Source organism: Bos grunniens, chromosome 17, assembly GCF_055505025.1.
Source record: "Bos grunniens cultivar Pamir isolate PY7600 chromosome 17, Bosgru_T2T1.0, whole genome shotgun sequence".
Classification (NCBI taxonomy): Eukaryota; Metazoa; Chordata; class Mammalia; order Artiodactyla; family Bovidae; genus Bos; species Bos grunniens.
In genome coordinates, this window is record NC_141181.1 from 12,048,147 (window position 1) to 12,062,510 (window position 14,364).

Genomic DNA, 14,364 nt, shown 5'->3' on the forward strand with positions numbered 1-14,364 from the left:
ACAACTGTTCACATTTCTAACGTGTGTTGTATGATAACTGCAGATCTCACTGTATGAGTGTAGCTCATGGGACTTACGCTTTCTGATGAAGAGTAGTTCATGTTTGTTTGCGTTACAATTCTGGTATTCCTTTTCCAATAATTTGAATTTTCTTTCTTTCTTTTCTTCCTTCCTTTCTTTCCTTTTGCTGCTGCTTCTTTTTTTTTTTTTTTCTTTCTTTCTTTTTTTGGGTGAATAAATCAACCTGTGATTGTTTTAAGTCTCAAGTAGCAAAATCAATAACAACAAGGCTTTGATTTGCTGTTGGTGATCGTTCTTTAGTACTATCATATAGGTTCAAAGCATCTCATGGCAAGCCTTTTTGGCTTGCTTTTGAGACCCATTATTTATGAATTCCTAAGCTGCAGTTCATCTATCTTAGTAAACGACAGGCCATTGGCAATTATTGTAAGCAGTGACTAACTTTGCTTTACAGAGTCAGTGTTTTAAGGTTTTGAATATTGAGGGGATGGGAGAATGATAGTTTTTGCTTTTCCTTTTCCTATTTACTTTCAGTGAGTTTTTTCCCCCCATTTATTTTCTCTATAGGCAGCTGCAATATTTAATTCAGCCTTTGGAAGTTTTTTGGTAAGTAAACATGATTTAATTTGTCTTTTATAACTTTTGTTGTGATGTTTGTACGAAAGATTTAGTGAAAATCAGACATTTTTTTAAAATTTGGTTAAATATAAAATCTTGAATCCTGTTATGTATCATTCTCCACACTGTAAAGAAAATTAGTTAATAAATAAATGTTCTCTTACAATATAATTTGGAGGCTTGGGTTTAATCTTCCATTTAATGGATTCAAGGAATCAATTAAAACACTATGTGTCTCCTTATAGAGGTTATGTTAATATATTGATCATTTAATGAGGTCTTTTAGATTATTATTATTTTGTATCAGTGGGACTGAGGATTTTGAAAAGGAAGCATGACCCAGCTGGTCAGAAAGGGAATGCTAATTAACTGTGGACATGTCATTTATTTTGTACATTTCCCTGTCAAAGAAGCTACTGTCTTAGATACTTCTGAGAAATCTATGTGAACATTTGAAATGAGGAAATAACTAACGAGTCATTTGCAAGAAAATACAGTGTTTTTGACATGTGAACTATAAGTTGTATATAAAAAGATTAAAATAGTTCATTTTTCATAAGTAGAACTATTGTAATTATAAGGACAATCCTAATTTAGCGTTTTTTAATCATTATCTCTGAAATAGATGATATGACAAAGACTTGGTTTGTGTTATGGAAGACTGAGAAAGAAGCTGAGTTTTCTGTCAGTTGAGGGTTTTATTTATACCCTCCCTAAAACTTGGCTCAAAATTCATGAAAACAAATTAGAATGCTATATATTTAGATATATAGCTCACTAATAGGGATGGGGTGCAGTGATTTACAAAAAATTGAGAATGGAATCAGTGAGGTAGATAAACTGGTTCATGAGTCTAGGCAAAATATCAGTTACCTCTGTTTAAAATGTTCTTTATGTCACTGGTTATTTTACGTTTTTAAATGTAGTTGAAGCTTTAAAACATGTTCCGTGGTGTTAATTCTGCACGGTGCTGTGTAACTTGTAATGTCCCCATGTTACAGAGCTTCTAGTGGTGACCTTCTGCGAAATACATGCTTAGATTCTACCTTATTTTTAAAGAAGTAGTAATGTTATTCTCCATGGTGTATTCTTATTATTGGGTTTTAGAAGAGAGATAATAGTCTATTTAATGAAAATGATCTCTGGAGCCACTTATTTTAGACTCAGTAATATTTTGTGGTCATTATTTCACGTATCCAAGTATTATTTTCTGAATGTTGTCACAATTGATAACATACTGTCTGTAAGATATGTCCTTGTTGGAAGCCAGTTTTTTTTAATATGGTTGGGTTCATATATATCCACTAATAAAACATGGTTTCTTAAGCTGGATCCCTTACTCTTTAAAATGCCTCAAAATAACTTTGAGGCAATTGTCTGAATAACTAAAGCAAAATACAGTCCCTCAGTTGGAGGACAAGCTCACTAAGTACAGTTTGAGCTGTGCATTGACTGTATGAACAATAAATATATCATGATGTGTGTTCTACCAGGCCGAATTCTTTCATAAAATTCAATGAAGTCGAACTTGGTCTAGGGATTCTTTTGGGTTTCTGTTATGCTCTTTCATTTTTAAAAAGTCATGCATTCTCACTCCTTAGTCTTTTGCTCTTTTTCATCTCTTTACCTTTGTATTAATGAGTCAATCAGAAGTGTTTATTGATCTCTTACACACAGAGGTAGTTTTCTGAAGCTGTAGAGTTGCAAAAAAATATGACATCATCCCACTCTTCTATGAAGGTAACACAGAAGAAGAAATACAAAAAGCTAAGAAACCAAACAAAAGATGTTAGTAGATGATATATGATTGTCAGATATGAACTCTGAGTTGAAAGGTTGGACAGAAACAATTTTGCTGTTGGACCTTGAAGTGTGATAGGACTTAGCTAGTAAAGAAGAAAGGAGAGGAAAAGGTGTGAGCAGTGGCAGAGAGGCAGAATCGATCCATTTTTTTACTTTCCTTCCTTTTTCTTTCCCAAAGCTGAAAATTACCAGAAGGGTTGAGAATAAAAGTTAGGACTGGAGATGTTTTGTTCCAGTGTTATAAGAGAAATAATTATATTTTCACTTTTTTGTTCTTCTCTATAGCTATAAGCTGGAGAAGGCAATGGCACCCCACTCCAGTACTCTTGCCTGGAAAATCCCACGGACGGAGGAGCCTGGTAGGCTGCAGTCCATGGGGTCACGAAGAGTTGGACACTTACTGAGCGACTTCACTTTCACTTTTCACCTTCATGCATTGGAGAAGGAAATGGCAACCCACTCCAGTGTTCTTGCCTGGAGAATCCCAGGGACAAGGGAGCCTGGTGGGCTGCTGTCTATGGGGTCGCACAGAGTTGGACACGACTGAAGCGACTTAGCAGCAGCACCAGCATAGCTACAAACAAACCTTATGAACTATATGCAAGTTTGAACTAAATCAGTTAGAACTTAAATCAGTTAGTTAGATTCAGCTTATTTACCTGAAAAAAGATAATAGTGACTTGGACAAGATAAAAGTTTGTTTCTCTATTATGTAAAATTTGGAAGGAGGCTGTCCAAGTGTGGTATGGTCAGAAAGAGCTTTCTCCTCCAGGATCCATAGCCTCATGGTCCAAGATAGCTGCTGGAGCTCCAGCCTGAATAGCAAGGGCTTTACCTTGGGAAAGCGTGAAAGAGCTCTCCTGAAACCTAAGTCTGCTTTCTTTAAACAGCATTCCTGGAATTCCAACACTGTACTTGTAGTAATATCTTATTGTAGAACTTAGCCTTATGGTCCTACCTAGCCACTGGAGAGGTTGGGGCATGTGGCAATTTGCTAAGGGCTATAAATTGGATTTCTTTAACTAAGAAAAAAAAATGTATAAGAGACAGCTAGTCCTTTCTGCAAAAGAGCAGTGTACAACAACTGTCAAGTGTTTCAATTAAGAGATTAAGCTCCATTGAATAATATGAGATGGCTTCAGGGAGAAGTTGGTGCTTGAGTTGGGCTTATTTCAGAGGAAGAAAATTCCAAACTATACCCTACATGTTTTATTTTGTTACTCCTAAAGGGTGGTATTTGTTAGAGTGGTTTTTAGAATATTTTCTTACATATGAAAAGCATCCATCTATCCTTAAAATTTAGGATTATGGATAGTAGCATGGATTCTTGAATTAGACAGTCTGGATTTTAAATCCTTACTTGACTGAATACTATTCTAACCACAAAACCTTCCCTATATATAAAATGAGGTAATGATAAATTGTACAGTTGAAGTAAGGATTAAATGGGATAATCTATATAAAATGCTTGAATGATGTAGTAGAAATAACTGGCTTAGGTTTCGTCGAAGTTCTGCCATGGATTGTTGCTGCATGACCATGGACATTTATAAAATGAAGAAACAGGTTATCTGTGACCAAGTCCTATAATTCTGAAATACTGATTCAGTGATTATTCTCTGGTTTTGACTGACTATTTCTTTTGTATTTGCAACATAGAGTCTGAGAAGGCTGTTTCCTTCAGATTACATTAAAACTTTGAATGAAAGGCTTTTATAAGATGAATTATTGAAGAAAGAACTCTTTGGGCATCCTTGTTGATTATCAGATATTGTGAGTACATGCTTAGAAGCTCGTCGTGTCAGACTCTTTGCTACCCTTTAGACTTTAGCCCACAAGGCTTCCCTGTCCATGGGCTTTTCCAGGCAGCAATACTGGAGAGGGCAGCCATTCCCTTCTCTAGGGGATTTTCCTGACCCAGGAATTGAACTGGCATCTCCTGTGTCTCCTGCATTGCAGGCAGATTCTTTACCTACTGAGCCATGAGGGAAGCCCTTCAGACATCTAGATATATCAAATAAACTACTATACATGTTGTTATAGCTAGTCTAATAATGTCCCAGGTCTAATTAAAACACTGTTTTTAAAGAACTAATTGTTACAGAAAACTTTGTTTTTAAAATGTAGCTAGGCTGCTAATAACTAATGATAGATGAATTCAATTTACATAAATTTCAGACCAAGAGAATATTTAAAAATTGTGCCACAGAGGATTGCTTTAAGTTGAGAAGTTAATGTTATTATCTACTCCCCTCATTTAAATTGTTTGGTTTACAATAATTGTGGAGCATAATAAGTGTACTGAGATTTCCCTCTTGATGAGATTTTAATAAAATTTGATAGTTAACCACCCTGAATAATGAAAATGTTATGAAATTTTATATGTATATATGTAAATATATTTCTTTGTCAAGCAATGTGTTTCAAGTCCAACAATTTCATATACTACCTCCTCTTCAAAAGAAAGATTAAAAGAAAAATAGATTTAGATATTGGCAACTTTTTGAAAAATTCCAGTTAAAGAATCATTTCTTTAAAAGAGTCGGCTGTGTTGAAAAAAAAAAGATCACATGATTTGTTAAACCGTTAGCATTTTTGGTTTGGAGGCTACTTTCAGTGTTTCTATGTTTTCAAGAATTAGAAGTTAAAGATTAAAAGGAAAAAGTAGAAGTCTTTCTTTTTATTTTTTTATTATTAATTTTTTTTTTGAAGTCTTTCTTTTTAGATCCCTCAGTCTATTTTATTTTTGGTAGCTCCTAATCTTAAAGGGAAACCCTGCTGCTGCTGCTGCTAAGTCACTTCAGTCGTGTCTGACTCTGTGTGACCCCATGAACGGCAACCCACCAGGCTCTTCTGTCCCTGGGAATCTCCAGGCAAGAACATAGGAGTGGGTTGCCATTTCCTTCTCCAGTGCATGCATGCATGCTAAGTCGCTTCAATCATGTCTGACTCTGTGCGACCCCATGGACAGTAGCCCACCAGGCTCCTCTGTCCACGGGATTCTCTAGGCAAGTATACTGGAGTGGGTTGCCATTTCCTTCTTCAAAGGGAAACCCTAGTGAGTAACAAAGTCAATATGCCAAACTGAGTTTCTAACAAGTATGTTATACAACATTATAGCAATTCATGGCAACATGAATGTAAAGAATTCTGAAATAGCAGCAAAGAGTCCTAAGCAAAATTAAGTCACTTTTGTAAATTGATAACACCTAGTCTAATAAAGATCTTTAAGAATCATTATGTACTTTCTAAATCTCATTTAAAATATCAGGAAATAAGTTTCTTTTACATAATTCTTCTTTGAAATCGCCGTTGCTGTAACCAGCAGGAGCTATTCTAAAACGAATAATTGCATCTCTTTTTATGCTAGACCACGGGTTAAAAGAAACTGCTTACCTTGAGCTAAAGAACTAACCAGCACATATTCTTCTTCCCTTACCCAACTATTCTGTCTTCCCTCTTTGCTTTGGTTAATTGGCTATGATTGCCCATCCTTGTAGAAAAATTTAAGAATTAACTGATACTGTTATTATAGTTGCCTAAAGAAAAAACGTCTCAAACATAAACACTGTGTTTTAATAACATGGAAAACATGTTTATCACCTTTATTTTTCCTTTCTTGTACAAAAATATGCTCAGCCACACAGCAAATGATTGGAGAGGAAGCATATTAACTTTGTTACTCATTGAGTGTTGTGCACCACTGCTTTTTAAAAATCAGATCAAGAACCTCAAGTATTAATGGAGAAGGTTAAGAGTGGTACCATACAAGACTTAATTGTTAACTTGGTTTTCCTTTCACCTAAATCTAGGATGTCAATTTTTAACTTTAGTTTATGTTTATGGAATACTCATTTTGGCAATATTGAGAACTATGGCTGATTTTTTTCCTTAATTTTTTAATAAAATCTTAAGCAACCCAAGTCATTCAGTTGAGATCTTAGTTTCTCCACAAAAATTCATGACTTGTTTATAATGCACGATACTGAATAATGCAAGCAACTGAATTTTTGAGCAATATTCAGTACTACCTTCAGTTCAGCTCAGTCACTCAGTCGTGTCCAACTCTGTGACTCCATGGACTGCAGCACGCCAGGCTTCCCTGTCCATCACCAACTCCCAGAGCTTGCTCAAACTCATGTCCATTGAGTCGGTGATGCCATCCAACCGTCTCATCCTCTGTCATCCCCTTCTCTTCCTGCTTTCAATCTTTCCCAGCATCAGGGTCTTTTCCAGTGAATCAGTTCTTCTCATCAGGTGGCCAAAGTATTAGAGTTTCAGCCTCAGCATCAGACCTTCCAATATGTGTTCAGGACTGATTTCCTTTAGGATTGACTGGTTTGGTCTCCTTGCAGTCCAAGGGACTCTCGAGAGTCTTCTCCAACGCCACAGTTCAAAAGCATCAATACTTCAGTGCTCAGCTTTCTTAATGGTCCAACTCTCACATCCATACGTGACCACTGGATGTAAGTACTACCTTACAGGATGCTATTTCAAGTTTATCATTTTATCCCTAAGGACTTGATAAAACCCATCCTGGGCTTTAAAATAACTTATGAACTGTATTTAGACAATAGAAAGCTGGTTTCTACCTTTATAAAACAAACTCCATCATGATGCTGTATGTTTCATTTGTTTACCTCCTTGAGTAAATGGACACAATGAAGCTGGATTGCTGAGACTAGACCACTTTCTCTTTAAAAAGTACCATTGGTTCAATTAGCAGTATGGCACAAAATAGGAAAATAACGTATAAAATTAACCCATATATACTCAGAGTCAATTAGATTCAAGGAACTTTTCTAGATACTGAAGCAAATAAATAAAACATAAATATGTGCAAAATAAGTAACAATAAATTAAGACAAGAAGGAAGACATGAATTGCTTTCAAGACAATGTTTTCCAAGTTTCAGGCACCTTTATGACTTGACATGTCAGCATATTATGTGTATTATCAATTAAATAAAACTGACTTTTAAAATTTAAATTTATTTTAAAGCAAAAATCTACATCAGCTTGGCAAATAAAAACTAATCTTGTTGTGGACAGAAAACAGCTATTAGAAATTTGTACTCCACTGCCTACACAAGACTATGAGTCCAATGGCCTGTTCTGCTTTTGATAAGAAGTAAAATTAGCATCAGTACCTAACCAAGAACTGTCTCTTCCTGCAATCTGAATGACTGAAAAAGATTTTTTATAAAGAAAGTTTTATCACTAATTCTCTGTGCATTGTTTAAGTCATCTCGCTTTGACTTCCACTTTGAGCAACACTTTTCTAAGACCATGGAAGCACTGCTCTCTAGAGTCATTTCTCAATCATTTCAGCAAAGACGTGACTTAAAACCATTTGGGGAGGTCAGATGAGGAAATGAGCAGAATCAGGGGCTCTGGCAACATGACCATGTTCGTGTTTCTCTCATTATAGTATTTTCTACCTGACACTTGTCTAGAAAAGCAGTATGCCTGTGTGCCAAGCATGTCTGTAGAGGTAAACGTGTGCTATATTGCTTGAGTAAGGAAAACCCTGTGATAGCTGTATTTTCATTCGTTTCTCAAACAAACTTTTATCTGAAGTACAGTCATTGTAAATAAAAAATGGTCTTTGTTACTTCATAAAAATGTATAGAATCCTTACCTACTCCATTACAGCAGTATAATGCTCTGTGCCGTCTGACAGGACTTGTGTAGCAAGTAAATGCATTAGTCACAGTGACCATTTTTCTTGCAAATTTGTGACATAGATTTAATTATAGGAATGACCAGCAACTTACAAATCTAATTTTGGTGGAGGCTGAGGCAACTTTTTTTTTTTTTAAATAATGATGGATTTTTTTTAAAGCAATGATTTCATTACTATTTAAAGAAATCTACTGGTGTAGAACTAGCCAATTTACTGAAGTTATTTTATTACCCTTTAACAAAAGCCATGTACTTTCATTTTTATTTTTATTAATTATTAAAATGTCACCATTTTCAAACTGGAAAAGTATTTGCTGCTATATAGATTTAGGTAAACGTAAATAAATATAAATTGGGTGGGGGATAGACAGGATATTAGTAAAAGGCCCTTGAGAAACAGGATCTTAGTAGTTGGTTAAAAGCAGGACTATCTCCTGGATTTGATTCAGCCTAACTACAGAACTGTTTCAGTTCAGTTCAGTTCAGTTCAGTCGCTCAGTCATGTCCGACTCTTTGCAACCCCATGAATCGCAGCACGCCAGGCCTCCCTGTCCATCACCACCTCCCGGAGTTCACTGAGACTCATGTCCATTGAGTCAGTGATGCCATCCAGCCATCTCATCCTCTGTCATCCCCTTCTCCTCCTGCCCCCAATCCCTCCCAGCATCAGAGTCTTTTCCAATGAGTCAACTCTTCGCATGAGGTGGCCAAAGTACTGGAGTTTCAGCTTTAGCATCATTCCTTCCAAAGAAATCCCAGGGCTGATCTCCTTCAAAATGGACTGGTTGGATCTCCTTGCAGTCCAAGGGACTCTCAAGAGTCTTCTCCAACAGAACTGTTTAGTCCATAGCTATTAGTAGGAGATACCCACTAGCTATTAATACTAAATGATGCTAATCTGGTAGATGGTTCTCATTTCTTTGCTTTTGTTTCTCCAAGCTAAAAATTTACCATGATTAACTTGGTTATTAGTTATTAAGCTAATATTTGGGGGATCTGTGGATGATAGTGCGATGAGTTAAACAATTAACGTTTCCTGTCTTCATCAGCATTACCGATTCTTAAGGTGAGAATATCAAGTCCCAAGACAGGGCAAGGGAATGAGGTAATAATTTTCCACTCTTCATATACCCCTTTGACTCAGCTCTCACTGCCTTGCCACAACAAATCTGCGCATGGGCAGAGAAAGAAAGAAGCAGAGGACATCTGAGGATGCATAAACTGTTTAAACCTGTGGATTCTACCAACCAAAAAGAACCTTCACTTTGGCCACCTCATGAGAAGAGTTGACTCATTGGAAAAGACTCTGATGCTGGGAGGGATTGGGGGCAGGAGGAAAAGGGGATGACAGAGGATGGGATGGCTGGATGGCATCACCGACTCAATGGATGTGAGTTTGAGTGAACTCCAGGAGTTGGTGATGGACAGGGAGGCCTGGCGTGCTGCGATTCATGGGGTCGCAAAGAGTCAGATATGACTGAGTGACTGAACTGAACTGAATGACTTACATAAATTCAAACAGCTAATAAGTGTCAGAACTCAAATTTATCTCACTCCAGAGCTCATGTTCTTATCACAATCCAAATAAAGCTGAAATAGCTAAAACACTTAAAAAAAAAGAAAAAAAAAAGAACCTTCTCTTTAACTACTGGTCTTTAGGATGACAGCAAAGTTACATATCTAAGCTCCATTGTGGACTCAGGTTTCCGAGTAAGCATTTAGCACTTTTAGAAATCAGTGTGTTGTTAGGAATGGTAGAATGTCATTTGGAATTAAGAAATCAAACTATTTTTAAAGCTCAATTCACTACATGTCATTGTGTGACCTTATATCAGTTTTATTAATGCAAATTAATAAGTAGTGGACTTCCTACTGTGTGCTAGGCTCTGGACTAGGTTTTAGAACTAACTAAATTGATCTAACTAAATGCACTGTCTTGGCATCAAGAAGTGTAAAATTCTTGGATTTAAATGGCATTGTAGTGTGTTTCTCAAGGCAACTTGATTTTTAATCACCCCTAAATGATAATTTGGCCCCACGGAGTTTAAAGACCACTTATTTTAACTATAAAACTTCAAATAGAAGATTAGCACTTCCAAATACTAAAAAAAAGCTCTTTTTTTTTTTTTTTTAATTGCAGCTCCAAAGAACACTGCATTTTGTTTGGTTATCTGCCAATGTAGGTGTTTTTAAAAAATAGCATATCAGATTCTAGATTCAGTTTGGAAGTGTATCAGAAGCTGACTTGGAAAAGTACCTTATAATATATAACTTATTATGTGGGAACATTGTGTTAAAAACTAACTTCTTAACAATTAATATAATTGTAGTATAGTTAGCCCTCAGTATCCTCACCTTCCACATCCAAAAATTCAACCAAATGAGATAAAAAAAAAATTCAGGGGAAAAAATAATGATTCCAGGAAGTTCCTCCAAAAAGGAAAACAAATTTGCTGTGTCAACAACTATTTACAACTTGGTGGCTCAGAGGTTAAAGCGTCTGCCTGGAATGCAGGAGACCTGGGTTTGATCCCTGGGTCAGGAAGATCCCTTGGAGAAGGAAATGGCAACCCACTCCAGTACTCTTGCCTGGAGAATCCCATGGAGGGAGGAGCCTGGTAGGCCACAGTCCATGGGGTCACAAAGAGTCAGATAGGACTGAGCGACTTCACTTTCACTTTCTACATTGTAACAAGGATTTTATGTAATCTAGGTATGCATTGGGCTTCCCTCATAGCTCAGTTGGTAAATAATCTGCCTGCAATGCAGGAGACCCAGGTTGGATTCTTGGGTCAGGAAAATCCCCTGGAGAAGGAAATGGCAAACCACTCCAGTATTCTTGCCTGGAGAATCCCATGGACAGAGGAGCCTGGCAGGCTATAGTCCATGGGGTCACAAGCGTCGGACATGCCTTAGCAACTAGAGAGAGAGAGAGAGAGAGAGGTGAATTAAAGTGTATGGGAGGATATACATAGGTTACATGCAAATTCTACATCATTTTATAGAAGAGATTCAAGTGTCTGTGGATTTTAGCATCCATGGGGTTTCTGGAACCAACTCCCTGCGGATACTGAGGGATGACTGCATATGTTTAATATATGAAGTCGCCGAATCATTTTCCAAGTGATTATACCGTTTTACATTTCTACTAGGAATGCTTGAGGAATCTAGTTGCTTTATTTGCTGGCCAGAACCCCTGGAAAAGGGAATGGCTACCCTCTCTAGTATTCTTGCCTAGAAAATTCCATGGACAGAGCCTGGTGGGCTACAGTCCATGCGGTCACAAAGAATTGGACATGACTGACTGACTAACACTTTAAGTTTTTATACGTGTTTAGTGATATATCATTTTAGCTTTAATTTGTATTTCCCTAATGGCAAATGATGTTGGATAATTTTTATGTGCTTGTTTGCCACCTGTGGGGCTTCCCAGGTGGCACTAATGATAAAGAACCTGTGTGCCAGTGCAGGAAACATAAGAGAGGCCGGTTCGATCCTTGGGTCAGGAAGATCCCCTGGAGGAGGGCATGGCAACCCACTCCAGTATTCTTGTCTGGAGAATCCCATGGACAGAGAAGCCTGTTGGGCTACAGTCCATAGGGTCACAAAGAGTCGGACATGACTGAAGAGACTTAGCATGCACCCATTACCAGATACATCTGGTATCTGTGAAGATATATCACAGATATGTCTGTGGGATACATCTGTGAAGATACATCTGTGTATCTTCTTGGGAGTGTCTGTTCAAATCTCTCGTCCATTTTTTTATGGGGTTGTTTTCTTATAATTGGATTGTGAATTTTTAAATATGTTTTTAACATTAGTCATTTATCAGATATATATTTTGCAAGTGGTTTCAGTCTATGGCTTGTCATTTCATTTTCTTAACAGTGTCTTTCAAAGAGCAGAAGTTTTAAATTTTAATTAAATCCATTTATTTTTCTTTTATGGCTCATGGTTTTTGTGTTCTCTAAGAAATTCTTGTTTAGCTCAAAATCACAAAATTCTTTGTCTATGTTTTCTTCTAGATGTTTGTAACTTTTGCTTTTTACATTTGAGGTCTATGATTCATTTTGAGTTAATGTTCGTATATGATGCTATGTGTGATTTGAGATTCATTATTTTGTATATGATTATAAAAGTTTAAAGTTCTAAGTTTATATCTGTCAGATGTGTCCACCTTTCTCCTTATGGATTGTTCCATAGTCTTTATACTTATAAAGCCCTTTCCTAGTCACAATGTCAGATAAAATTTCACATTTTTCATATTTATTTTTGGCTTTATAGTCAAAATGCATATATATGTTTAAAAGTAAAGCTTGTTGTTTCAGGGTTCAATAAATACAAATAACAGTTTGAAAGTATTTTACCTGATTAAGATATCATCGGTTAAAGAGGTCAGTTTCTGGTGTTACTGTCCCTCCCATTGTTTTTTCCCCATGTAGGTCCATCTTTGTACTGATACTCTCATATCTACATAGTGACATATATGCTTGTCTCTGAAAATAATTAAATCAGTATTCATGACTGTTAAAAATTATTTCTCTGTCTTAGGATATTACCCATGACATTAATATAATTACGTAAGATAAAATTATTTTTTTGAAGTATAAATTGGAGATGTACATAGCAGAGTAATTGAAAATTATAGAAACCTCCTTTTGATCTCTATCAATTTAATTTGCAAATATTCAGACACATTGACAGCAAAATGTTTCTACTTGGAGGATTGTTGAGTAAGGTGAATAGCTCTCTTAGAGTTTTAAATAATAGAAGACTTTAAAGAAATAAAATGTATGATTTTAAAAAAACTTTGATCAATTTGATTTTAACTTTTCAATTGAACAGGCTGTAGTCATCAGGGAAAGAGATCTCTTCATGATAAGAACATGAGTCTTGGAAATTAAAGGCAAAATGTCACAGATCTCCAGACTCATGAGATGAATCTTGATTCATATTTTACATGTCCACTGATGGTCATACTCTGAGTTTACAGTTTATACATCTTCATTTTCAAGAATCACATACTTGTTTACTTTTCCTGGGTAGTTTTTTCTGTGATGTTTCTAGTAAATAGGGTAGTTAAATTAAAGATGCCCACTGTGTTTATAGTTTTACTCTAACAGAGCTTGGTCTAGTGGTCACTATTTGTGGTTTAGTGTTTTTTACTACTCAGGCAATAATCTTACAAGTAATTATTTTCTAAAGTGTTTCTAGGTTTTCACTGGAAAGCTTGTGTTCTTTTTATCCATTCACTTAGGAGGGAAAATGTTTAACATTACTGTGCTTCTGGTTATTCTCGGGAGCCAAGGCGATGCAGCTTGTCCTCTTTCACACCATCCGCTGTGTCACCGTAAGATGAGCTGTCTTTGCACACTGCTTTCATATGCCATCCCTATGCCTCAGTGCCTTCGGTGGCTCTTCACTGCCCACCACCAAGCTGGCCGTTCTGGAGTTCGCTCGGTGCAGCCCCACGCTCGCGCTCTCCCTGGCACCCTCCTTCATTCCCATATTAACTGTGGACTCACTCTCCTCCTCCGTCTCTTCTAACATCTGGGCCTCCCACCTCTTTGCTTATACTGTTCTCATCCTTTCCGTATCTTATCCATCTCTCAAAAGCTATCTGACCCTTCCAGCAAGTTCTCTAACTTTTCTTTTATGGTTATTTAGCTCTTGGGATTTAGCTTTTCTGGAATTTAGCTCTTGGGACTTTCCATCTATATTGTAACTGGTTGATACAGTTAAAATTCTGACCTTTTCCCCACCTTTGGTTTTTCCTGTGGTCCTGTTCTTCTTTTTTCTAAAATACTTCTAACGGATACATTTGTTTATTATTTTTATTTTCTGTCTCCCCTTATTCAAATAAAAGCTCCATGAAGGCAGGTACTTTTGGGGGTGCTTTGGTTCACTTCTCTGTCCATAGCACTTGCACCTGGAACATGGTAAGCACTTAAAAAGTATTTGTCAAATGAATAAATAGAAATCATTCAATGAATGTTATTTTACCTTTCTTCTTCATGTATCTAAAATTGTAAAATATATATATTATACACTTAAATGCATGCTCATTATTACACTTACATGTTAAATTAGTTTGACAAAAATTCCATTATCACTTTAATTGCTTATCCACCAAATTGTTCTTACTTATGTTAACACGGTTTTAAATTGTTAGCTTTTAGTCTTGATAAAACATATGCTATAGCCATAGAAATCTGTGTGGTTTTACATTCACAGT

At 36.4% G+C, this 14,364-nt stretch overlaps 1 protein-coding gene across 8 annotated transcripts in view; it reads left to right on the forward strand.

The window, feature by feature from the left end:
* SLC10A7 (solute carrier family 10 member 7) overlaps window positions 1–14,364 on the forward strand; it is a 319,349-nt gene that overhangs the window by 107,267 nt on the left and 197,718 nt on the right. For 5 of the 8 annotated variants that reach the window (XM_086346478.1, XM_086346480.1, XM_086346484.1 and 2 more), the window contains one exon: window positions 589–627. The exons of the other annotated variants lie outside the window; for them this stretch is intronic. In XM_086346478.1, the coding sequence (XP_086202604.1) occupies window positions 589–627 (39 nt within the window). The remainder of the gene's footprint in view (window positions 1–588; window positions 628–14,364) is intronic. 8 annotated transcript variants of the gene reach the window in all.